Source organism: Pleurodeles waltl, chromosome 6 (assembly GCF_031143425.1).
Source record: "Pleurodeles waltl isolate 20211129_DDA chromosome 6, aPleWal1.hap1.20221129, whole genome shotgun sequence".
Classification (NCBI taxonomy): Eukaryota; Metazoa; Chordata; class Amphibia; order Caudata; family Salamandridae; genus Pleurodeles; species Pleurodeles waltl.
Window position 1 is genome coordinate 965356379 of NC_090445.1, and position 27645 is coordinate 965384023.

General features: G+C 45.1%; 1 protein-coding gene across 2 annotated transcripts in view; it reads left to right on the plus strand.

Annotated features, from left to right (window-relative positions):
- Positions 1-27645, plus strand: part of BTAF1 (B-TFIID TATA-box binding protein associated factor 1) — a 927996-nt gene that overhangs the window by 139358 nt on the left and 760993 nt on the right. For both annotated transcript variants that reach the window (XM_069239796.1, XM_069239795.1), the window contains exons 8-9: positions 16068-16136; positions 25753-25842. In XM_069239796.1, the coding sequence (XP_069095897.1) occupies positions 16068-16136; positions 25753-25842 (159 nt within the window). The remainder of the gene's footprint in view (positions 1-16067; positions 16137-25752; positions 25843-27645) is intronic.

The window sequence follows — 27645 nt, forward strand, 5'->3', positions numbered from 1 at the left end:
TGGAGACCCCTCACTCAGCACAGACACACTGCTTGCCAGCTTGTGTGTGCTAGTGAGGACAAAACGAGTAAGTCGACATGGCACTCCCCTCAGGGTGCCATGCCAGTCTCTCACTGCCTATGCAGTATAGGTAAGCCACCCCTCTAGCAGGCCTTACAGCCCTAAGGCAGGGTGCACTATACCATAGGTGAGGGTACCAGTGCATGAGCATGGTACCCCTACAGTGTCTAAACAAAACCTTAGACATTGTAAGTGCAGGGTAGCCATAAGAGTATATGATCTGGGAGTCTGTCAAACACGAACTCCACAGCACCATAATGGCTACACTGAAAACTGGGAAGTTTGGTATCAAACTTCTCAGCACAATAAATGCACACTGATGCCAGTGTACATTTTATTATAAAATACACCCCAGAGGGCACCTTAGAGGTGCCCCCTGAAACTTAACCGACTATCTGTGTAGGCTGACTAGTTTTAGCAGCCTGCCACAAACCGAGACATGTTGCTGGCCCCATGGGGAGAGTGCCTTTGTCACTCTGAGGCCAGTAACAAAGCCTGCACTGGGTGGAGATGCTAACACCTCCCCCAGGCAGGAATTGTCACACCTGGCGGTGAGCCTCAAAGGCTCACCTCCTTTGTGCCAACCCAGCAGGACACTCCAGCTAGTGGAGTTGCCCGCCCCCTCCGGCCAGGCCCCACTTTTGGCGGCAAGGCCGGAGAAAATAATGAGAAAAACAAGGAGGAGTCACTGGCCAGTCAGGACAGCCCCTAAGGTGTCCTGAGCTGAAGTGACTCTAACTTTTAGAAATCCTCCATCTTGCAGATGGAGGATTCCCCCAATAGGGTTAGGATTGTGACCCCCTCCCCTTGGGAGGAGGCACAAAGAGGGTGTACCCACCCTCAGGGCTAGTAGCCATTGGCTACTAACCCCCCAGACCTAAACACGCCCTTAAATTTAGTATTTAAGGGCTACCCTGAACCCTAGAAAATTAGATTCCTGCAACTACAAGAAGAAGGACTGCCCAGCTGAAAACCCCTGCAGCGGAAGACCAGAAGACGACAACTGCCTTGGCTCCAGAAACTCACCGGCCTGTCTCCTGCCTTCCAAAGATCCTGCTCCAGCGACGCCTTCCGAAGGGACCAGCGACCTCGACATCCTCTGAGGACTGCCCCTGCTTCGAAAAGACAAGAAACTCCTGAGGACAGCGGACCTGCTCCAAGAAAGGCTGCAACTTTGTTTCCAGCAGCTTTAAAGAACCCTGCAAGCTCCCCGCAAGAAGCGTGAGACTTGCAACACTGCACCCGGCGACCCCGACTCGGCTGGTGGAGACCCGACACCTCAGGAGGGACCCCAGGACTACTCTGATACTGTGAGTACCAAAACCTGTCCCCCCTGAGCCCCCACAGCGCCGCCTGCAGAGGGAATCCCGAGGCTTCCCCTGACCGCGACTCTTTGAATCCAAAGTCCCGACGCCTGGGAGAGACCCTGCACCCGCAGCCCCCAGGACCTGAAGGACCGGACTTTCACTGGAGAAGTGACCCCCAGGAGTCCCTCTCCCTTGCCCAAGTGGAGGTTTCCCCGAGGAACCCCCCCCTTGCCTGCCTGCAGCGCTGAAGAGATCCCGAGATCTCTCATAGACTAACATTGCGAACCCGACGCTTGTTTCGACACTGCACCCGGCCGCCCCCGCGCTGCTGAGGGTGAAATTTCTGTGTGGACTTGTGTCCCCCCCGGTGCCCTACAAAACCCCCCTGGTCTGCCCTCCGAAGACGCGGGTACTTACCTGCAAGCAGACCGGAACCGGGGCACCCCCTTCTCTCCATTCTAGCCTATGTGTTTTGGGCACCACTTTGAACTCTGCACCTGACCGGCCCTGAGCTGCTGGTGTGGTGACTTTGGGGTTGCTCTGAACCCCCAACGGTGGGCTACCTTGGACCAAGAACTAAGCCCTGTAAGTGTCTTACTTACCTGGTTAACCTAACAGATACTTACCTCCCCTAGGAACTGTGAAAATTGCACTAAGTGTCCACTTTTAAAACAGCTATTTGTGAATAACTTGAAAAGTATACATGCAATTTTGATGATTTGAAGTTCCTAAAGTACTTACCTGCAATACCTTTCGAATGAGATTACATGTAGAATTTGAACCTGTGGTTCTTAAAATAAACTAAGAAAAGATATTTTTCTATACAAAAACCTATTGGCTGGATTTGTCTCTGTGTGTGTACCTCATTTATTGTCTATGTGTATGTACAACAAATGCTTAACACTACTCCTTGGATAAGCCTACTGCTCGACCACACTACCACAAAATAGAGCATTAGTATTATCTCTTTTTGCCACTATCTTACCTCTAAGGGGAACCCTTGGACTCTGTGCATACTATTCCTTACTTTGAAATAGTGCATACAGAGCCAACTTCCTACAATAGGGGTCTCAATGCTGTGTCCAAAATAGATGCCCGCCCACCCAATTCCTAGGGCTGATGAACTTATTGACTAGCTGGGGGCAGCCAAGTATCTCAGCACTTTTGATCTCACATAAGGGTGCTGGCAGATAGGTCTTATATCTGGAGCAAACAAAAAGTCTGTATTCTCCACTAGGAATAGGCATTACCAGTTTATTGCTATGCCCTTTGTTGTGAATGCCCTTGCCACCTTCCAACGGTTGGTGAACAAAGTTCTTGCTGGGTTAGAAGAATTTAGTGCAGCATATCTTGATATTGCGGTCTTCAGCTCTACCTAGCAGGATCTCCTGTTCCACCTTGGTAAGGTCATTGAGGCTCTGCAAAAGGAAGGCCTCACTATTAGGGCAAGAAAGTGCCAGATAGGGCAGGGCCAGGTTGTATACATGGGCCACCTTCTAAGTGGAGAACAAGTTCAACCACTGCAAGCCAAGATCGAAACAATTCTGGACTGGGTAGCTTCAACAACCTAGACTCAAGTTGGGGCATTCCTTGGCTCGTTTGGATACCACAGGTTTGTGAAAGTATATGGCTCCATTATGGCCCCTCTTTCAGAACTGACCTCCAAGAAAATGCCAAAGAGTAAACTGGACAGTAAGCTGTCTAAAGGCTTTGACACCCTGAAAGATGTGCTCAACGTGTGCCCCTAAAGCTCCAGATTACACAGAGCAGCTCATATTACAGACAGATGCCTCTGAACATGGGATAGGAGCAGTCCTGTCTCAAATCAATGATGGCCATGACCAACCTGTTGCTACATTAGCAGAAAGTTACTCTCCAGAGAGCGGCGTTTGGGTGCCTTTGAGAGGGAAGCCTTTGCTGTGGCTTGTTCCCTGAAGAAGCTGAGACCATACTTGTTTGGTTCTTGCTTCCTCGTTCAGACCGAAAACAGGCCTGTCAGATGGCTAATGCAAATGAAAGGTGTAAACTCCAAACTGTTAAAGCTCTGGACGAAGCCATCCGACGCCTAAAAGACCACTGCACCCTCAGCCCCCAGACCTTGGAGAGCCCCTGTGCAGCTACGTTCAGCAGGCGGCGCTCCTCCCTGTCCAGCCTGTGGTTTGTCCAAGCTGACCCCCTGGACCTGGCCTGCAGCATCTGAGTGACACCAAGCCCCCCCCCCCCCCCCAATAGACCAGCATTGGAAACTCTATGCCTTGTTTGCACCTTGCATCCAGCTGTCCTAGTGCCACTGAGGGTGCGTGTTTGTGGTCTACTTGCCCCCCCCGTACTTGTCTAAGCACCTAAGTCTGCCCTCTGAAGCCGCAGGTATTTACTGGCAGGCATGCCTTATTCAGAGTGCCCCCCAGTCTCTATAGGAGCCCATGTTAAATTTGCCTCAACTTTAACCTCTGCACCCAGCTGGCCTTGTGTTGCTGGTGGTGGGTGTTTGGTGTTAACTTGAACTCCAGCCTGTGGACTTCCTAACCCCTGGAGACTTGAACTGCAAGTCAAGTACTTACCTGTAAATCATACTAACTTTTCTTCCCCCAGGAACTGTTTCTGAAAATTGTGCTGCCAACTTTTAAAATCGATAATTGCCAATATTAAAAAAAACGCATAACTTACAAGTACTGTTGATATATGGGTGAAATACAAATCCATTGAAGTACTTACCTGCAACTTATATCTTGTGGTTCTAGAAATATAATTAAGAAGATAATTTTGCTATATAAAAAACATTGGTCTGGAGCAAAGGCAGTGAGTGTGTGCTTCTATTGTCTGTATGTGTATGTTCAACAAATGCTTTGCACTACCCTCTGATAAGCCTAACTGCTTGACTACAGTACCACAAGAGAGCATTAGTATTATCTACTTTAGCCTCTTGTATGCCTCTGGGGAATCCCTGGACTCTTTGCACACTATCTCCTTTTTGATATAGTATATACAGAGCCAGCTTTCTAGTCGCTGCACAATCAGTGGCACATTGGTGCAGGTATGATTGGGCCACTTGGATTAAATGAAGGAGCTCCTCTGGAATCTTCCGGAACCATTGAGACAAAAATGGCCATGAGCACACTTCTTAGGGGGAAGCTGATTTCCGATACTATAATACGGTGTTCCTTATACACTGCAGCAAGTGGCATCAGTTCCAATGTCCACATTTAGCACCATGTGTGGCTGCATGTCTTTCTTTAAGAGAAGTACAGCAGCATCTACGTAATTTCTTTCGATAGGGAGCACCTTCAGACCACGGGTTGACAATATGCTAGGAAAATGTTTTAAATGTACATATACAGCCACAACTACAGGAGGGGGCTCTCAAGACCCCTTCTCCCCACTATTACTTTTGGAAGTCCCACTACAGAGGGGGGTACCATGCCCACCTCCCATGGAGCTGCTACCTCCTATAACACTGCAGCAGACTACTACTAGGAGGCTATAGGGATAATAAATGCTCAGGCAGAGGAAAAGGTGGCACAGCTCAGGACACCACCTCAGCCATACAGTGGCTTGCTTTCCCTTCCTCTGATCACACTACACCTGTTGGGAAGACTTCAGGGTTTTTTTGCACAGTGGCAGGCAATCATCTCTAATCAGTGGATTCTCTCAATCGTAGGGCAGGGCTACTGCTTAGAACTCACTGCAACCCTACCAAACATCTCCCCACATACCCACTCACCAAAACATCAACTGCTTCTTTAGGGAGAAGTAAATGCTCGTATTTGCCATTGGGTAGTAGATCCTCTGCTGCCACATCAGTGCAGAAAAGAAGTGTACTCCCTTGTCCCCAAGAAGAGCAGGTCACTCCTGCCTATGCTCAAACTTGTGTCTTGCCATGGTTGCTGTCTATCTCAGGAGGATCGGTGTCCACGTTTTCCCTTACTTGGATGATTGGCTGATCAAAAGTGCAAACAATGCTTGGCTCATGACAAGAACACCTTAGAACTATTGCACATTCTAGGGTTCACCGTCAACACAGTAAAGTACAACCTCTTAGGGGGCATTCCTCCACTCAGTCACAGGAAAAGCAGATCCCAGCCAAGCACAGGCCCAGCTTTCTGTTAGTTTCTGCCTCTTTCAGCCAGATAGCCAACTAAGTCAGGACGATCATGCACTTCCTAGGCTTGATAGTCTCCAGCATTGCTGTAGTTCCCAATGACCGATTATTCGTGCATATGTTCCAGGGTGCAACATGAAGTCCAAAAGTGGGAACTCCAGCCGCAAGTTCTCCTTCCATCCCTCGGTCGTTGAAGTTTCCCAACGTAGACCTCTTCCCCACTGCTGAAAATGCCCAACCTTTGTCTACAGCTTCCCACACTCCATGTGCAGTGCACTACAGATGAACTGGTCCGTGATATTTACCTACGCTTTTCCACCTCTCACTACTTCCATGCATGGTTCGCATGCTTTGGCAAGCATCCCTCACTCATATCCTTGTGGCTCCCATGTAGGACAAGCAATGCTGGTTCACCATCCTTCTGGATGTCACCTTGGTGCCCTGTGAGATGCTGCCCATCTGGCCAGACCTCGCCCACAACCAGGGCACAGTCGGGTACCCAAACTCCAGGCAGTTCAATATCACTGTAGGAAGCAGACCTGGTGTGTGGTGGGTACCTATGGTACTTAAACCTTATACCAGGTATCCCCTCTTAGTGAAGTGTAGGCAGTGTCAAGAAGCCAGGCTCTGTAGAGGTAGCTGTGGATGAGCAGCCAAGGCTTATCTAGGAGACATGCAAAGCTCATGCAATACCACTACAGTCACACAGTACTTACACACAAGAAACCTCCAATAGGAGGTAAGTAAACACATATATCTATATATATATAGATATATATCTATATATATATATCTATATATCTACATACACACACGCATACTAATTAATGGAGGCATAAGGTTGGAAAACAGTGTAAAATAGCAATAAGCCATAGTGGCCCTAGGGGGTGCCCAAACCATATAGTAAAAGTAGAATGTGAACACAGGGCGCCCACCTAGGTAAGTAAATTGTGTATAGGGGAGCTGCGAGTAATAGGAAACCATGCAGGTAAGTAAAGCAGTATCCTCCAGCGACCAGGGATGCAGGAGTAAAACACTGGATTCCCCCAAAGGATGAAAAGAAGAAAGACACCCAGATCACACTGCAAGAAACCAGCAATGGATTACCAAAGAGGGACACCTGTCGAGAGAGGGGACCAAGTCCAGAAGTGTCTGGAGTCCAAGAGGAGTAGGAAGTACTATCAGCCCAGAGGTACTTCTTGGAGTTGGTCGGCGAAGAAGGAAGCTAGGTCAGCACTGCATCCCAGAAGCTGGATAAGAGTTCCTGATGAGTGCAAAAGGTGTCCCACGCTGAAAGCTGGATTGCAGATGGGTGTTGGTGAAGGATTTCCACCAACGAGCCTTAAAGGGAGAACTTGCGGTTGGAGGAAAAGAGGTGCTGCCGAGGACCAGGAGGGCTCTACATAGAAGGGGGAGCCACAGGAGACCCTCTGTGTCACTGAAGGTCCACAGCAGCAGAGGCAGCACCCACAGGTGTCCCACAGGACAGGGACACAGAAGTCGCTGATGCAGCCACGCAGCACCACAGAATTGCTCCCACGTCACCGGAGGACCACGCAGAGGCCCAGGAACTGCAGGAGGGAGTGCTGGGGGCTGGAGTTGCACGTCGCCTGAGGTTCCCCTTGAAGGTGAAGCAAACTAGCCTTGGCAGCTGCAAAGGACATGGTGCACGGGAGTCCTGTCTTGCATGGAGTGGAAAGGACTTACCACCACCAAAGTGCGATAGCTGGTAGGGAGGACCAAGCTGACCACTCTGGACCACCACCTGTGATACAGGATCCAGCCACTGAGGATGAGAGGAGACCCATGCAGCCAGTCGTCCTTGGAGCCAGGTACTTGGGGATGCAGGGGAGTGATGAATTCGCCCCAAGGGAAATTCCTTCTTATGCAGGCTGAAGAGTTGTAGTCTTCTGAGGGTGCACGGCGGGGAAAATATTGCAAAGCTGGCAGAAGCCAGAGAAACAAAGTTGCAGAAGAGTCTTCTTCCAAGTTAGCAGCGAAGTCAGTTCCTGGAGAGTCCAGACACAGTTCCAATAGCCAGCAGTCGAAGTGGGGGTTGCAGAGGAATCCTGCTAGAGTCTTGCAAGCCGAATCTGAGGACCCACCCCAGAGGAAGACCCTATATAGCCCACAGAGGGGGCTTGGTCACCTAACCAGGTAACTGCCTATCGGAGGGTGCCTCTGGTGTCACCTGCCTACCCTGGCCACTCAGATGCTACCAGAGTTCCCTGCCAACCTTGGAATCAAGATGGCCGAACCCAGGGACCCTGTGGTGGAGCTCTGAGCACCACCCCTGGGGTGGTGATGGACCGGGGAGTTGTCACTCCCCTTTCCATTGTCCAGTTTTGCGCCAGAGCAGGGACTGGGGGTGGGTCCCTGAACCGTGTGGACTGGTTTATGCATGGAGGGCTCCAAATGTGGCCTTCAAAGCAAAACCAGTGGCTGGGGAGGCTATCCCTCCCAAGCAAATCACACCTATTTCCAAAGGGAGAGGGTGTTACCTCCTTCTCCCAAAGGAAATCCTTTGTTCTGCCTTCCTGGGCTTGATCAGTTGAAGCAGCAGGAGGGCTGAAACGTGTGAGGGTTGGCAGCAGCTGGGCTGGCCAGAAAATCCTGTAAGACTGGTGGTAGCAATGCTGAGGTCCTCTAAGGAGCCCACAGAGTGCATGGAATCTTACTTGCAGTATTTGCAACAATATTGGGGTGTGACTCCAACATGTTTGATACCAAACATGCCCAGGTTCAGAGTTAAACCATTATGTAGCTTGACAAAGGTAGTGACCCGCGTCCCGCACTCACGAAGTCCAGTAAAATGGGGCTGGAGTTCGTGGGGGCACCTCTGCTAGTGCAGAGGTGCCCTCACACACAGGTACCTGCACTCTGGGCTGAGAGGACCTACCATAGGGGTGACTTACAGTGACATGTAATGAAAACAGGTGCATGCACCCAGTTCACGCAGACTGCAAAAGCAGGCCTGCAGAACTTTTTCCATGGGCTCCCTATGGGTGGCAGAATAACTGCTGCCGCCCATAGGGATCCCCTAGAACCCCAATGCCCTGGGTACCTAGGCACCATATACTGGGGACTTACATGGGGGGGGGGGGCAGTATGCCAACTGTGGGAAGAAAAGGATACTAGCAACCACATTTAGAGGAGAGAGCATAATCACTGGGGTCCTGGTTAGCAGGATCCCAGTGAACACAGTCAAACACACTGACAAACCGGCCAAAAGTAGGGGTAACTAAGCTATAAATAGGCTACTTTCCTACAGTCCGATTTGGCTCCTGAAGACTTAGAGTTGGACTACCCCAATCTGTCTCCTGAATGTATTACCATCCTTATGGAGGCCCGTAGACCCACAAAAAGGTCCTGCTTTGTGGCCAAATGGAAAAGATTTGTCTTCTACTGCCTTCCTAAAGACCTCAACCTGCTCAAGCCGACAGTCCAGGACATAGTCTACCAGCTCAGTTTGCAAATGTTAGGCCTTGCCTACACATCTATCCAACTTTGTTAGTAAATGCCTCTTTTTGAATGATCAGCCCCAAGGTTTTGGACTGATGCTGCTAGTTGACTGAGTATACAGAGCCCTGCTAATCAGACTTCACTGCCCTGACCCTAAACTGTGTATGTTGGATGCTTATACCAGATTGGTAAAAGCTAACTTACTTGTAAGCCCCTAGTATATGGTACCAAAGGTACCCATGGTATGTAAATTAAGTGGTCATTTCAGGGATTGCAGCACTGGTTGTGCCACCCTGGGTGTGATGCAGGTAAAAGGAGTCTCCTTGTCTGCCATTGCAGATTGGAAGAGCAGTTATGAATTACTAGTCTGTGTAGAGGCTGGCCTGTTGTGCTGTGGATATCTATGGTGTTGGCACCTTATACCAGGTCCAGGCAACCCTTATTAGTGTCTAGGAAGCCGCCAGGGCTTTCTAGTGGCAGCTGTGGTGAACAGCCAAGACTTATCTAGGAGGAGTTTGAAGCACTTGCAATACCACAGTAGTCAGACATTACCTGATCACACATGAAAGGAACCACACCGTGTTGCAAAAACAAAAGGATTTTATTAGGGTAACACTGAACTAGAATACCATAGGCAATCACCTCCTTCCTGGAGGGAAGTACACACAAAATATACACCGGTAAGTACTAAGAACTAGCATAAAACCATTAGAAATAGCAAGGGCCCTGTTTGGGTGGGGGGGGCACAAACCATATACTAAAATAGTGGAATGGCAGGATGGGTCCCCCACCAGAGGATATGGAGTAGTTAGACAAGGGCTGGGAGAGCATGGGACCCCAAGAGGTGAGTATCTAGATGACCCCGAGCAACAAGGAGAGCAGAGGTAAGTTGCCTAGTCGTCCCATTGGCTAACATTGGGACTTGGAACAGTGCAAGAACAGGACCAGGCTGCTGGAACCCAGCGGTGGATTCCGGATGAAGAGTAGCTGTAAAAGAAGGGGACAGAGGCTAGACCACACAGTGTCAGGGCTGGGCAGGAGGCAATCCCCACCCTTCTGCGGGTGAAGATCCGGGATGGCAGTGATTGATGAAGGCAATATACGGAACACAGGAGCTGCAGAGGAGTCCCTGTAGTCTCCTAGGAGCTTTCCCTCGAGGGTCGCCGGATTGCAGACGCGACAGTGGCCAGGAGGACCACTAACCAGCACAAGCAAATGCAAGCTGGAGCTGAAGATTTGCTGGGCTGGAAAGGACCAGCAAGGTCCTGGGGACTCTACCCTTGGAGGGGAGTCTGGGCTGACCTTAAGAAGACTGATCCAGCAGAAGACATCTGAGCCCCAACGAGCAACCCACTGGCAGCAGGCACAGTAAGTAGCAGTGAAGCCCTGAAGGGAAGTCTCATCTCTGGAGCAGCAGAGAGGAGACTGCCCTTGCAGAGGTAGAATGCTGGGGGCAGGGGCTACTTGGAGCTTGAAGATCCCTTGGAGTAGGAATCATCAAGCCTTGGTTGCCACAACAGTTGCGGTGAAAAGGGTTTCTGTTATAGAGGAAGAGGCAAATGGTCACCGTCTCTGAAGCTGGACAAAGGCAAAAAGGATCCAGGTGACCCCTCGGAACCACCACCTGTGTTGGAGAGTCTTCGCAGGTCCAGAGGACAGCAGATGTCAGCAGCAGGATGTTTTTGTCTTGTGTACCTGCATGGGAGTGACGCTTTCACCTCAAGGGAGATTCCTTCTTGCTTCTTTGGTGCAAGTCTTGCCGACCCCAGGAGATGCACAGCTGTGGAAGTGTTGAAAAGTGCTTACAGGAGCCAACTAAATAATGGCATCAGTTTTGGGGTATGATTCCAACGGGGTTGATACTGAATATGCCCAGGTTTGAGTTACCATTGTGTAGCTGGACCATAGGTTGTGACCTTTGGTCAGTACATAGCCAAAATGGCTTCCCTGCACTTACGAAGTCCAGTGAATTGGAACTGGAGTGCGTAGGAGCACCTCTGTTCTTGAAGGGGTGCCCACACACACACAGGGACCTGCTCCCTGCCCTTAGGACTGGAAAGGCTTACCATAGGGGTGACTTACAGTGACCTGGTATATTGACACAAGGTTACGTGCTCAGCTGTAAAATCTCTTGAATGGTGCGACCTGAGTGGATGCTCCAAGGTATCAACCAACTTGTTACATAAACCCGAGTAGTTTCTCTAGGCAAAGTGAATGTAAGAGGTTGTGGTGTAAATTTTTTGCAAATTTGCCACTTTGTTGCCTTCAGTCTCCTGAGCCCTTAGCGGTATCACCAGGAGCTTGAATCGGAGACAGCACGTCTTCCTAGGAGGACCGAAAGCTTACAACTCCTAAGAAGGGAGAGAGGTGTTTTTCTCCCTCCTGCTGGAAATTACTCTGGTGTTTGCCCAATAGGCAAGCTTCAAAACTGTTTTCGCGCTTTGAAGAGCAAATAAGGTATACATGGGAGAGGGGCAGCCCCATTGTAAATTAGCTGCACCTGGTAAGTAGAGGGGAAACCTGTTGTCAAACCGTTTTTTTTTTTCCCCTTTGGGGCTTGAATCCCTCTTGGTAACCACACCTTTTGGTCAGGAAAGGGAGCTCCATACACAGAGATAGGGGACCTGCCAAATTGGGTGTAGGTAGAATGGTGTATCTTGGGATAGCCAGGTTCTACACTCCACAGGAAGTGATCATTAGTAGGGAGAGAATCTAGTAAGCCCGTTCGCTAGTGACTGTATTCACCGTGAGGGCATTTTTCTGGGTATAAAAGGGCACTCCCTTACCCTGAAAGCAGATCTCAGCTGGCCTGAAGAATGACTGTGAAACCGGCAAGGAGAGGCTGCACCATTGTGGACTGCACCTGCTGAACCTGGTGGCTAGCATAGGAGATGGGACTGTACCTGCTGTGTCCTGCTCGTAGAGAGGTTGTCTTCAGAGCCCAGCGTAAGCAAGAGACTCCAAGGGTTAGTTGGCTGATCTCTTGTTAGCGGCACCAGGCCACAACACCTGAAGAAGCCTGCGGGGCAAGTTGGTCACCCAGAATTTTCAGCCAAACGCCAGCCACAGGTGTGCAGCACCAGGAGCCCAAACACTACACAACACTCAATTTGACCTTAAGATGATAGACCCAGGAGAGTAATTGGACTGCAGCTTGGTCACCCAGAAAACAATATCACCCAAAGAATTGTAATTGTATTTATACAGTGCTTACTACCCCTAATGAGGTGTTAAAGGACTTTTCGGGGTGTAGCATGCTACTCTGGAACCCAAAAGCATTAGTGGCGGATTAGTCCAGAGAAATTAGTACAAGTTAATTTGAGCGGAGACTGCAACCGTCACACCGGGCCACTAGTAGCTCAGTGGTGATCGAACTTCTTTTAAGACTGAAGACTACAAGGGACGTTGACCTTGTGACAAGGATCAAATCATCCCCTTTGTGGACCAAGGAATAGCTGCAGAAAGTAACCTTTCTGTCGATTGCCTCACGTTCACAGCCTCCTTGACCATCTCCACCATCCTTCATCCCTTGCATCAGGATCATTCCATGGGAATCTACAGTAAATGGATAAAAGTGCCTGGGACTAATAAAAGGCTGCTCCTCCTGCCAAGGTAACTTTCTGAGGACAATGTTGGTACCCCCTGACTGGCTCCCTGCCACAGCTTGTCACCCACCACAATACCACTAGCCCAACTTTGTAGTGAGAAACGTTTGTGTAAGATTTGTTGAATTTGCCAATACTTGTTCATGGTTAGATAAAGTGCATATTTAATGTATCTTATAAAATCTCCGGAACCTTCCTGTGGATCTTTTTCGTTGTCTAAAAATACAGTCTAATTATATAAATTTGTGTCAGATTTCTTAAGTGTCATGTATTTCTTCTTTAATTGTTCTATTGCTGTTTAAATACTTTACACTTGATCCTTTGTGTAAGCCTTGCTGCAAGGCACAGCTACCCAGGGCTGAACTAGTGGGCTTAAAAAACATAAATTCTACTGGCCCTAACGGTGTTGGCAGGTGTATTACTCAGTGAGGTCACATAACCAAACCATAATACACCGATTTCCTCACAGACTTTACTTAGCATCATTTGCTGCTTATCTTCAGAATAGGAAACACACTTCACTGTTCAGGGACCTTGTCATCATGTCCTTAATAGAAGGACTTAAACAGGTCATTGTACCCAGGGTACAGCCAGCTTCTACATGGAACCTCTACTTTGTTTTCACACAGCCTATGGCCCACCTTGCCTACATCTGTCACCGTTTGACGAAACAAAATGAACGTTTCCAGAAATAGTGCCCTGGTGATTCTTGTTGCGCATGAAACGTTTCTGTGTGATCTGACAAGCAAGGACAGAGAAAAAGGGTGGGGCGAAGTTGTTTCCCATGTTAATTTCCATAGGACCTTTAGACACGACTACAGCCCGAACCACTGAACATAATTATACAAAATCTGGCAGAAAGCTAGCTTTTCGTACACACATTAAGCTTTCACATATTTGGTGTAAATCCGTTCAGTAGTTTGAGATTCCTCCCGAGTTCCCAGATAGCCCAAAAAGGGCAAAAAAAATAGCCTAATGGTGAAGATCATAGGCCTTCACACAGTTTAGGGTTCGACACCCGGTTGTATCCTTAGCCATTTCTCTCTTAATTTATTTTCAACTGCAAATGTTTATTCTGAAAGGTGGTCTTATATATCATCCATCAAAGCCTATTTTCTCTTTCTCCTTTCCTTTCTTTTTCTTTCCCTTTCCCTTTGAGAGAACACCCGCCGGGCACGGGCAAAGGGCGGAGTGCAGGGACTGGCAGTAGGCCTGGCCCTGCAGGCAACCCCTGCCGTGCACGGAGTGAAGGCCATGCATGATGCAAGGTTAGGTGCTTATAGGAAGTTGGCCTCTGGCCAACTACCGCTGCGCACGAGCCAAGGCAGCTGCAGCCAAGCCACTGGAAACACTGAAGCTTTCACATGTGCAGGAGACAGATGAAATGCTTCAGCAAGCAGGGAGCTGCTGTTAAAGCAGCTTTTTGCTTGCTGAAGTAGTGGCACTGTGAGGGAAGCCTTAAGGCTTCACCCTTGGTGCCAGATCGCCTGGAAGGGCATTAAAAAAATAAATATATATATATATACACACCGTGGGGGAGCCCTTGAGGGGCCTCCCTTGCGGTCCCAGATAGCCCATAAACGCTAAAAAGAAAGCAAAAAAGAAAAACCAATAGATCACTGTGAAGATTGCTAGACCTTGACACTCTTCCCTTTTTATTTTTTTACATTTGTTTTTAAAGTACAAATTAATTTGTTTTAAAAATGACAGATACATTTTTTATTTTAAATAGTAGAGAAATCTCATTCTCAGTATATACTACAATCAAAGCCTAAACAACTCTCTCCCCCCCGTCACTGTCTTTCTTTCTCTGACCTTTTTCAATCAATTTCTCCCACTCACACACCCACTCGCAGACCAACTCACACCCTCATGCACCCACTGACACACCCACTAAAACACTGATATACACACTTACACTCAGACAATCTGACAGCCACTGTCACCCCCAGATACACTGTCTCACCTATTCTTACACCCAGGGAGGCCGCACCAAACTCCCATCACACATAGGCAAAGGGCCGTGCTCAGCATGGGGTTGGATGGTTAGGAGGGGTTGGCCACAGGCTCTGCCTGCAGGTCAGGTCTTGTGGGCAACCTCCCCTGCACTTCGATGAAGGCCATGTACGTTGCAAAGTTGGGCCATAATAGGGGGTTGGCCTCCCTGTGACCAACCGCGTACGGTTTGATTAACGTATAGTAATGAAAATTACTATACGTTTAAAAAAAAAAAAAAAAAAAACATTCACTGAAAAAAACTAATGGTTACAGGGACATTATAGTTAGGCTCACAGTTTCAACGTAAAAAACCATAGAAATTCACCAGTTAGTTACCTCAAGTAATTATAATTTGTGTCATAAGGTAACTATAGCTTGTGCCCTCGCTTTGCACTGCTAATGACCCCACAAATTATGACACTTATGACATTGATAATATCAATGTAATATTTCCAGTAAAATTCTTGACGAAAAATCTGTTCATGGCAGGGGCCACGAGTTAGTTACCTTAGGGCACAAGTTATAGTTACATGAGGTAACTCTATAACTGGTTAAATTCTATTGTGTCTTATATGTTTAAAATGTGAGTCTAAGTAGAACATCCCTGTAACTTTTTTTTAAAGTGGAAAATATATATATATTGTATAGTAAAGTGACATAGCATTAAGCAAGCTTTGAGACCACTAACTATTTTTCACCCTCTGTTTTCACGATCAACTAGATGGCGATGGCACCCAATGTTAAGTTTTACTTCCCATCCAGGGGTTGTTTTTGTGGTCTGGCACCTTCACCATTTCATATATTTTTGGCATGCAAATCCTTTAGTTAAGTGTAGATGAAGTCCTGCTATTGTATGCTTGCGTTGCTGCATCTGCAGGCCCCAGCCTCTTTTAAAACCCATACATGTCTGTTATTTTGACTCTCATGAGTGTGGGGACCTAGTTTTCACTCACACTACTACAGTGGCATCTTCCTTAATTGTGGAGCCAGTTCAGTAATGTCGACTTTTGTACATTTTTATGCCGAAAATTCTCATTTCATTGAGACTTCCTGCTCCAGTCACTTTCACTGAAAAGCAATGTATTGTGTTCTACATCTATAGTACGTCTAAGGCTATGTACTAAACAGCACACCTAATATTTCTTCATTGTTGCTTTACTTTATATAACCAACCTGGATCAGCTTGACGACTTTTCCCACTAGTGCCTCACAACACTTTTGGTGTTTTGAAGAATGCATTGTTAATATTTTACTTTCCATGTGTTCATATGATTGTGGTGATAATTCTAGTAAGACAATTTAGGCTTTTGCTCAACCTTCGAAATAACTGCGGTCAGTGTTTGACATTGTGAACAAAAGCATTTCAAACAATTTGCAATCAGAATGAAGTATTTGAGCAACTTGCGATGTCAACTTCATGAAGCCTGCAAAGCACATTTGCACTGTGATCAACTTAAGTTATTAGTACACATTATTATGTTTATTCAGAAGTTTATATCTGTACATCTAACCTATGTTTTATTTTTCTCTCCTAAGGCCAATGAATGGCCACTGGAAAGTTTATGTGAGGAACTCTGCAATGATCTATTTAATCCATCATGGGAGGTAAGAATTTGGATGTCAGTTCCTGAATTGTTGCTAGCTTTGAAAAGTTGCAAAGAATTTTCCTGTATGAGAATGATCAGCTCTAGTCTTTGTTCAGGTTTGAAAATTATTTATGGAAGAAACAAAACGAATTGTTTTACATGTTCTGTACTTCCTGACAGGTAAAGTGCTTGGTCCTAAACAAATGAATTGGTTATACCTGGTAAGGTATTCGGTACTGGTCAAATATATTTACTCTCTGCCTTTAGTATAGGTAATCTTGATACAGTATACCTTTTAATGTTCTGGTGGTTGTGGCATTTATTTTACCTTAATACTGACATTCCCTCAATCACAATTCCATGAATTTTTATTCTGGATCTCATAACCACTTTGATGCATTAGGATGCCTTTTGGATGCACCCTTGTTACCTAGCCTTCAATCACCATTGAATGCTATGCACTTATCAAATAAGGATAAAGGGACATGTACATGGTTAATTTCACTCTTTTAAAAATATTCCTTTGTTAGACTGAAATACAATTTTATTGATTTTCGCCCAAGATCAGATCTACATTAGAAAATATTTGTTTCTTTCTTCCCACTTGACCTGCTGACCAGTAGATCATTACTTAACAGCCAGTTTAGTTAGATTTTAATCTTTATAATGTGAGTGTTGAACTATGGCCCTGATTGACAATTTTCCTAGCAACACCATTTTTTCTGTTTTCTCTCATGGAAGAGGTTAATGAAAGAAGTAGAGGGAAATGACAAGGGGGAAAGAAGAATCTCTTGCTAAGGACACCTGTTGGACTAGGTTAGTCAGAATAATAATTCCTTGCACTGGAAGAACATGATGATGTAGCTGCCTATTTTCTGTTATCACCTCAAACGGAAAAGTGATTTCTTGGTCCATAGGTAATGGACTGACTCAGCTTTTCCCAGACCTACCACAGCCCAATATATAAGGCATTGGTTTTACCTCTTGATGAATGACTGCTCTCAGTCCTAGTGCAATTCTAATCTCTACAGCTCAGAGAATCGCTGTCCGACGAGAACTGTGCTTGCATTTCATTAATAAAATATCAAGAGTTTAGATATACTGTGCTGGAGGACCCAGACAAAGGTTTACCATTTTGCTATTGAAATTTAACTGAGGACGTTTAGGTTTTGCTACTCCAATAAACCCAGATGTATTAGGAGGAGGCCATGTTAAGGACCTGCATTAGCCCTTTGTCCTCTTCACGGCGTGTAAGACAGTAATACTTCTAGAGAGCCACCACAGCAGTTCTGCTACTTTCCATAGCTGGTTTTGTTGACCACAATGTTTTGCCCTTAACAGTATTTGTACTTTATATCTCGTCGCAGTGAGGGCATTCAGGAAAATGTAGCTTTTTAGAAATACTGTACTAAATGTGAATTCTCTGAAAGAAAGCATACTTGAACTATTTACATCAGGTAGGGGGTCTCACATTTTGTGGAATTGATTATCCGTTTATGAAATGATAGTATTTGTTTTCTCCAGAAATGCAAACGAAAGCCACGGGAAGACTGTCAGGCTTTTCTTTTTTTAAATCTTTATTTCACAATTTTCAGAAATAGTAACAGCAAGTACAAAAACGTTAGGCAGAGTGACATTCAGTACAGCCCCCTACCCCCCGAATTCTACAGACATGTGCCCTGCTCTATGAAGACTTTTTTAGTTTTTAAGTAATAAGTTAGCTACAGATCGAGCTTTAACAAGTCGTTAATTTGGGAACTGTGTTCCATTAAACAATTTGAATATCTTATTTAAAATAATCCCTGAAGGTAATAGATTAAGTTCATAATTTAAAAGGAGTGAAGGATCTTCAGATATGTTTCCGATGTGGGAGTACCTTTGAAAGGACTTGCATTTGCAGCACAAAGAATTGTCTGACAAGATTCAGTTTTTGAATTTTCAAAGTTTTATTAGTTGTGCTTGATCCTTTGAGTATGTTGTTGTCAGACGTGGGCTGACCTTTGAAACACTTGTCATGTTGACTGCAACAGCAAAATATTCTGTAACTGGGGCGGGTGGGGGCATCTGGGAGAGAGAAGGTACTACTGGGACCACTCATTAAACTTTTTTTAATGTTTGATGGAACATTTCGAAAAAACACAATTGTGTCCCGCTTGGGCAAAAGTCCTGTGTGGCTTTATGAAAATATGTGATCTGCCATTGTCTGTTTCTGGACATTTCATTATTTGTCCCTTCATTAATTGTGACGATTCTGAGAACCAGAGATTCTGCCTTTAACTTTTTTTTTTATTACATTTTTTTTTTTTATTACATATTTTTTTTTAATTGGCTTGAGGGTTTGGTTCTGTTGTCTTGTCACTAAAAACCGAAACTCCTTTTGGTGAAAGTGGCTAGTGCTCTGTGTTGTAAGGCTAAATACGACAAAGTGAAGTGTTAGACTGATTTCTAGTAAGGGGCTGAAGGAAGCTAGCTCCATCTAATGTAACAAAATGAGGTACACTGTGCAGAAAGTCCAGGTTGCCTCATCAGTGTACAGGGGCTTGTTTTAACAATCCCAGTATGCTTTATTTGTGGTAGTGTGGTCAAGCAGTCTTAGGCATATCAAAGGAGGGTGTTAGGGACACAGTCAATAAGGGAATTCGTCACCAGTTTAGAAAAATAACATTTTTATATTAATTTAGACACCAAAATTGTCAGAATCGGGTACTTTTTGAGAAACATACACTGTATAGGGTCAATTGCAAACAACTTACAGGACTATTATTCTGGACTTAACATAAGTAGGGGCCAAGATCGTAGAACACACCAGCAGTTCAGGTTTACCTGCTCTGGTGTGTCCAGGTGAAGTACTTCCAGCAGTGGTAGCCTCAGATGCTGCATGTTGAAGTCAATGGGGGAAAAGTACCTGTAGAAAAATGGCTGCAAGTGTGGATTAGGAGACCATTCTGGCAGAACCCAAAGGGGGCTCTGCTCTTTTGGGTCTCTGGTACATAAAGACACTGTCTGTTTCAATGGACTAGGGCTGTGGGGCTCGGATAAATAGGGTTTTGTGTGGCAGGTCAGCGAGTTTGAGGCTCTCTCAATTCTTGGTGCACCTGCAGAAAAGGGAAAAACTCATGTGCAGGTAATTGTTGGCGGCTGTGGTGTTCCAACCGAATACAAACAAACCCTGGTGCTTGTAACTGGCTGGGGTACCCTGGGTTTTGATGTAATGCGGCTCTGGGGGAGGCTCAGCATCTCAGACTGGATGGGTTGACGGTGCAGACCTACTGGTCACTCAGTATCCTCTTCTTAAAGAGATGCTCCCATGTTGGACTGGATGGTCAGTAAATCGGGGGACCGGGCAGTTGCACTCAGTGCCTGGTGGTGCAGGGAAGTGCCTCCTCCACTCTGACGGAGATGCTGACTGGTTGGCGAAGTGCTGGCAGTTCTCAAAGGCTGTGGGTGGATGCACAGCTGCAGGATGGGTCGGGTCTTTGCAATTGCTGGGACGGGGCTCGCAGGGTTGGTGCCAAGTCCACAGCTACTCCACAGTTCTTGCATCTTTGGCTTTTCTTTATCCTATTTGTAGTCAGGCGAATCAGAGTTCCTGGTGTTAAGAGGTCATCTAAAAACTTACTTTAGGGGCATTAAGAGGAGTGAAGGGTAGTAGCCAATGGGTTACCTACCCTGCGGTCACTTCACCCCCCTATATGACCAGTTCCTGTGGGGAGTTGGGATAACCCTGTCCCAGAGTTCCTAATTCCACCAAAAACAAGATAGTGGAACCCTTCTTTCATTGAGCACATCAGGCAGCCCTCCTTAGGGGTGTGACTAGACTAGAGGTGCAATAAGCATACCGCATAGCTAATTTCCGGCCTGTCCTGGTGCCAAATGGGCCTCAGGATAGGGAGTGACATTCCCCAGATCTGGGGGAAGCCAGGGTTTGCATAACAAAGGGTGTCAGAGGCTTTGAAGCCTCCAGCCCAGATATGCTGACTTACTAGCCATCCTGCTGGAGGAGGTGATAACACTTTCCTCTGGAGCAAGCATAGTTTCTGGCTTCTGAGAGCAGGGGACCTCACCTCTAGGAGGTCAGAAACTTGTCTGTGGCAACATGCTGGTTGATACCAGTCAGCCACCACACTAGAAGACTAGTAGGTTTAATGGAGCACCTCAAGGTGCATGTCTGGTTTTGTGGTGAGCCTCTGTATTGCCCTCTGGGTGCATGGCCTAATAAAGCCAATAGTGGCATCAGTATGGGTTTATTAATACAAGGTGTTTAATAGGTTCCAGGTAAGCCATTATGTTGCTGGGTATCTTGTAATGAGCAGTGCCCAGTTCATATCTTAGATTGCCTTCTTTGTTCACTTGTACTATCTAGGAATTGACCTAGACATCGGAGGGGCAGATCTGCTCATGCAGACATGTCCTCTCATAAAATATAATGCACTCTGCGTTAGGGCCCGAAGGCCTGCTGTAGGGGTGACTTGCATATATTATATGCAGTGACTTTGACATGACACAATGAGTGTGCATGTTGGGTTTTCACACATGGTTTGCACTATGTCATGCCACCTGCAATGGGATTATGCATGCAGTTTGTAGTGGGAGGGGGGGGGTCCCTTAGGGTGGCGTAATACATACTGCAGCCCTTAGGGACCCTATTTAGTACCCATACTAAAGTGGGTGCCAGCTGTACACAATTTGACCATTTTATCTTGTTTTAGGAAGAGAACACTGGCACTGGGGACCTGGTTAGCAGGAACCTAGTGTACCTTCAGTCGAAAAAACCTAGGTACCAGTAGCAAAAAGTGGGGGTTACCATGTAAAATAGGGACTTTCTGCAGAGGCGGCATTGCCTGAATCCCTGTCTGTTGGGTGTGGGGGTACCTACTGCCCTCCTCTTCTAAGAGATCAGTCCCCACCCCCATAGTAGTTTTGGGTGAGATCTTGACCTTCAAAACTGATGCATGTGTGAAAGATACCTGTAGTGGTAGGGGCTTGTGTGTGGTTTCACATGTCAGTGGATGGACAACCTTGTATTCTATGTATGTGATGCAATACGGGTGTGGGGGGTTCTCTGTGAAGAGCAAGTATAGTCTTTCTTTTTTTTTTTACTCCTATCCTCATCCTTGATAGGTGGGGGGTGGTTAGGCAGCTCTGGTCATTTAATTTAATTGTAATTTCCCTACAATAAACTTCACCCCTTTTCTGTGCATTTGTGAACAACATTCCCTTCTGGGAAATGACCAGGCGAGGACATATTACTGATCCACCTGAGGCAGCCTAAAAAGGGTGGCCACTAGAAGGAGCCTCAAAATAGAACAGCAACAGAATAATGCTCATGGATTTGAGAATCGTTGGGCACTTTTTTTTAAACTCTTGGCACGTTGATTACCAGTGGCACATATAGGTGCTGGTCTCCTCAATCAGTACTTTGTTCAGTGTTTGGATGCATCACTAATGTATTGGAAAGTCAAAGCATTAGGTGAGAAGACTGAAGATCCAGATGCAGAACTGATGCAGGGGTTGCCAATCTTCCTTCAGACTTAAGCCTGAGTCTGAATTTGTGAAGAGGAAGACTAGGCTACCTATGAGAAGACAATGCATTGTATCAGCCTGAAGGAGTAACTTGATTCATGAGGGGAAAAAGTCCAATACCAGCAGATTTGAAGAACCTTCCTAAGGACATCGCTACACTCTGACACTTCACAGGAACCATAATGTTTCCTCATCCCCACTGCCAAAGAGATTTATAAGCAGATTAGGGAGAGCCTCTGTAATTTTTATGCATCTGTAGGTCTGAGCTGACGCTGTCCCGTACTTCCCCTGTAACTTGAGATGCATGAACTTAATGTCCCACCTTGCTCTGAAAGATCAGGAGACATCTGGACTTTGACACCTGGCCTAGGATCCCATATTATTGGAGGTGATTGCACTGATTACCGGAACCATTGGAGTCCCCTTGAAAGCTGTTATAATTATGAAAATATAGTTCTATGCAGTCCATCCCTTGATGTGGCTGTTGGCCACTAGTCCCTGCAGTGGGTGTCACGAGACACTCATTTAGGATCTATGGTGCACAATTTAAACTATCTCCTAAAAGCATCTAAAGAGCACTGAAGCACTAGCCTGGAATGTTCATGTTCAGTGATATTATGCAATTCGGACTCTTGTGACAAGGCACCCCTGTGACACTCCATAAAACGCTCACTCCCCAAAACACCATCTTGGGTTTGATTACTTTGAGTCACTTTAGGTGACCAACTCTGGCAGGGAGCCAGTCAGGGGGACCCGCAGGGTCCCCAGAGCGCTTACCTTAAAAAAGAACCAGTCTAGAGTTAGTTCCAGGAGTTTATACCCTTGCCATAGACTCCTATGGAAACTGCCTTGATGCAAGAAAAATGGGATGCTGAAAATGCTCAAAGATGCTGTGGAAACGCTGTAGATGGTGGGGGCATTTCTGCAGCTACTCCTAGACCATAGGCTTGGTGAGGTGGCCCTGGCTACAGGGGTCGATGCCCCTCAAGCCTGGCAGAAGTCCAGTTGTCACTGAGCCTTCTAATAGCCTGGTATCATTGTCCTAGTTAAATCCTTCCTTGGGCTGTTACTTGCTGGACGACCAAGGTGAACTCTTCCAGGTCCAGCATACTCTGGCAACCTCTTGACTGTCTGGTCCAGGTCCTTGGTGATGTACAGCGATGAGGAGGCTTCTTTAGCTGTTCTGGCCCTGTGCTGCGAAATAGGTCAGCCAACTGACGCTTGGAGTCTCTTGCTTTGGCCAGGCTCAGGAGTTGACTTCTACACAGGCAGGGCACAGTCCCTTCTACTTTGCTATCCACCAGGTTTAGCAGATGCAGTCTGCGTGGTGCAGCCTCTCTTCCCTGGATCCTTGGTGCAGCAGGGTATTCCTTCTGCAGTCATCTCTAGTATTGCAAGATCTGACTTCCAGGTGCCAGGCTGCCCATTTTTATGCCCAGAAAAATGCTATTGGAGTAGAAAGTGGGCAGTAGCCAATGGACCACTAGATTTCCTCCCTCTTGATGACCACTTCCTGTGAAATGTGGCATCTGGCTATCCCAGAATTCTCTGTTCTGCCCACTTTCATTATGGCAGAACCCCCTCTCGACGTATAGAGCTGCCTAGCCCAACCCAGAGGTGGGGCTACCAAGGGGCCTACGCACCTCTGAAACTGGTTTTCCCTATGGCCTTAGTGCGGGCGGAAGCCTTTCTCCCAAATGTTTCCCATTTGCCCTTCAAAGGCGGCTTCTCCTTTGAAGCTTGCCTTCTACGCAAGCACCCATGAGGCTTCCTGCAAGGGACAGGTAACTCTTCTCCCCCACGCAGGCTTCTATTGTGTCCTTTCCTGGGATTTGTTTGCACATCTCTCCAGGAAGGCAGAAAGCAGTCTCGGGGACAAACCCCATATGCAACTGTAAATGGGCATAGGAGACTTTCGGCAACAAAGTGGCAACTTCGTACAAGTTGCACAATGTGACAAGTTACATAATTTCGACTTGGGCATCCCGGTCAGAAGTTATTTGAGCTGTTGTGGTAGCTTGTAACTGCACTCTCAAAGGGGCTTCTAGCCTTTTCCACAGTGCAAAATACAATTGTGGGTTTTTACTGTTGAAATACGTAAACACGTTTTAATACACAACAGCCTACCTTGGTGCTCAGTAGGCCTTCTTAGAGATGACTTGCATACATTAAAAAGGAAAGACACGGCTTAGTGCTTGTTTTTAAATGGAAAAATTGAGCTGATAATTTAAAAGTGCATTTCCAGTCTGCAGTGGTAGGCTAGGAGCCATGATATCTGTTGTCACACTAGGGTTGACCGAATCAGTGCTGCATTCCCTGGGTTGACCCTCTAACATACAGGCCAGGGTACATATACTAGCAACTTACAAGTAAAGTAGCTTATGCCAGTTGGGTATAAGCCAATCAAACATACAGTTTTAATGTCGGGCACTGAGGTCTGGTTAGCAGGCCTCTGTGCACTCAGTCAAAAAAACCAGCAGCATCAGTCTGTAGGAAAGTGTCCTTTTTGACATGGTCACCCCCAATTTTTGCCACTGGTACTGAGTTTTTTTCGCCTGAAGGTGCACTTTGTCCTTTCTAACCAGACACTTAGTGCCAGTGCTTTTTCCCTAAAAACAAGGTAAAATGGTTTAATTGTGTACAACTGTCACACACTTTAGCACCCCTATAAGCCACTAGTAAATGGTACCCTTGGTACCAAGGACTTGGGTACTAAAGAGGGTCCCTAAAGGATGCGGCATGTTCTATGCCACCCTAACAGACCCCCTCCTCCTCCCTATAAATTGCATGCAGGCTGCCACTGCATGGTGTGTGACATGGTGCAAACCAGTTGTGTGCAATGCCAAAGTCACTACATATATGTAAATCACCTGTACAGCAGGCCTTTGGAGCCCTAAGTCAGGGTGCATTATTTTTTACATGAGGACATGTCTGCATGAGCAGATATGCCCCTGTGATGTCTAGTTCGAGTATGAGAAATTACAAGTGAACAGAGAAACCATCTTAAGGTATGTACTGGACACTGGTCGTTACAAGTTACCCAGCTACATAATAACTTCACTGAAACCTATGGTGTTTGGTATCGAACACCTTGTCTTTATAATCCCATACTGATGCCAGTATTTGATTTATTGTGACGAACCCAGAGGGTAGCTTGGAGGTGCCCCTGAAGCCTACTAGTCCTCTAATGTGCTGGCTGACTGGTATTGGCCAGCCTGCCACTGCAGGCAAGTTTCTGATCCCCCTGGAGGTGAGAGCCCGTACTCTCAGGACCGAGTAAGGTGTGATCACCTCCAGCAGGATGTCTAGTAAATCAGCATGTGTGGGCTGGAGGCGTCCAAGCCTCTGCCGCCCTTTGATATGCAACCCTGCCCTGCGGCTCATTTGATACTAGGACAGGCAGGAAATTAGCCAGTCAGTAGGCGTGTTCCGCCTTCTGGCTTCTGGTTAGACACACCCCTAAGGTGGGCTGCCTGGTGTGCTCCACAAAAGAAGGGTTCCACCATCCTTTTTGTCTTTTTTATTTTATTTTATTTTTTATTTTATTTTTTTGGGTGGAGGATGGAGAAGATCATTGTGTGAGATTGGCTAAGCCTTCCATCCTTTTCAAGTTCATAAAGAAGTACTGTTTGATATTGTTTATGCCAAATATTTACCAAGCTACAGGGTAGCAGTACAGAGGTATCAAGCAACAACCATGTGAGTTCCAAAGTATAGGTTAGGAAAAGTGTACTGGCTATGGGAGGCAAGATTACATTTATTGAATACCACCACTTGATAGATGTGCATTCTGAAGAAAATGCACTTGGTTTTGGAAGTAAAACTAATGAATATATTTACAGTTATAAACCCTGGTTCTACTACATTTGTACATATCTGTCTGACACTCAGTTTTAATGTAAAAGCAGTAATCTCTTGCGAACTTTACCCTTAGACCAGATAGAGGGTGACTGCAGCAAGGATTTGTTTCAAATAGTTGTTTTGTAAATGTGTGATACTAAACACGATTGCTTTATTGGCCCTAGGAGGGATGGTGTAGATTTAGACCAACTGATACATTTTTGTCTGATTAAATACCATCATGTGTTGCTTATTTAAATTTTGTTTTTCAGATTCGTCATGGTGCAGGCACAGGTCTCAGGGAAATTCTGAAAGCTCAAGGCAGAAGTGGGGGCAAAATAGCAGGCAGCACGTTTGAAGAGGTGAAATCTTAAATTAACTAATGCATTTTTATGTATCCTAAGTTGGAAAAACCTTTTATTTGTCAATTGTGTTAATGTTACCTTTGATTACCTTTTATTTAATTGTTTTCGGTTTATTGGCATTCCTAGCTTGACAACAAAGCTTGTATTCAAACCCCTTTCCCAAGGGGATCAACTTTGTTCCTTTTTGCTGGACAAAAATGTTTGGAAAGAGCAAGCAGAGCCAACTAGTGGTTTTCCTGGATGCTCTAGGTCCTCCACTACATGAATATTTTGCATCTACCTGGAGCTTGAGTATTTAAGAGAAGATCCTTGCAGTTATGATTGCAGCATTCTAGGGTGGACGAAAGTAATATTTTCTGTTATCTTACAAGAAAGATTTTTCCCTCCTTGCAAGTTAAATCCATCCTTTGTGAGTTTAACTGTCTGCTTGTGCTTTGTTCCCTGTGTTCTTATCCTGAAAATGCAGGTGTATGGACAGAATGTTTTGTGTTTTTTTTTGTTTTTTTTTAAATATTGTGGGATATAACTTTCATTTAAAAAATATTGTTACTAACAAAATACCGTGCAACAGAATATTTTCTGCAAGAATATTATTGTGTTTTCTTTTTTTGTTTTTTTGTTTTTTTGGTATGGTATAGTGTAGTTTTCAAGAATGTGGTTATTACTGTTTTCTTTAATATAGTTGTAAAATATAGTTTTTATTTAATTTAATGCTTATTTGATGTATTTTAGGTGCTAATATTTTTAGTGTAATTATTCTACAGCTAAGTTTGTAGTAAGTGTTTCGTGGTTTATTTTTACATTTAATTGCTAATTTATGTATTAACAGGTTGTTGGATTTTTAGAGAAATAGGCTGGGGAGTTAAGTTATGAAGTTAATTAGTTTAAAATTATTTGTATTAGTTAGGTTTTAGATATTGGGCTGTTGGTTTATAGTGTAGTACAGTAGGAAGTTAATTTAAAGTATTTAAATTTTAACATTTATATTGATAAATATGTAAATTTACTTCTAACTTAATGTATCCAGTTTTATTTTATGTATTCTGTTCATTTCTTTTTGTTAGTAATATCATTTTTAATACTATTTCCTAGTGGAATAGGGTGTGAGGATGCTAAAATTATGTTTATTATTTAGACATTTATGTATTTTTATAGATGTACTTATGTTTGTTTAGTTTCAATTAATTAACTTAATGGTTTTATATTTTTGTGAAAGATTAAACATTTTATATTTGTTTTGTATTTTAAAACGTTTTGGTTATTTTTACATGATTTTTTTTTTTTTTTTAAATGTGTAGGTAGGGAAGTGAATAATAACTTTATATTTAAATGTGATCTTGTTAAATATTGTAGGATATATTCTATGTAGAAAATTGTATTTCTTTTTGAGTATTGAGATGTTTAATTGATTAGGAATTGTCCTCTTACACATAATCGTTTTGATGTCCCTTTCCCTACTGTTGAATTAACTGAAGTGGAATAGCAAATCTAACCTCTGAAGACCAACAATTTCAGTGCTGTTGGTGAAACTGTTGTGTGTGTTTTTTTTCTTCCCATTAACGTCAATGTAACTATCATTAGAAATAATGCTGACATTATCTCAAAATTATTTTTTGATTTTATTAATTTTCTTATTTTTGGTTATGTTAGAATGCTTATTTTCAGTAAAATTATTTTTTGTGGGGTTAATGTACAGTTTAATATTGTCAAGTTAAATATTGTGTTTAGTAAGGCATCGTTATAATTTTCTTATTTTTGCAGTTTAATAGTAAATTTATATTTTACGTAATATATGTATAC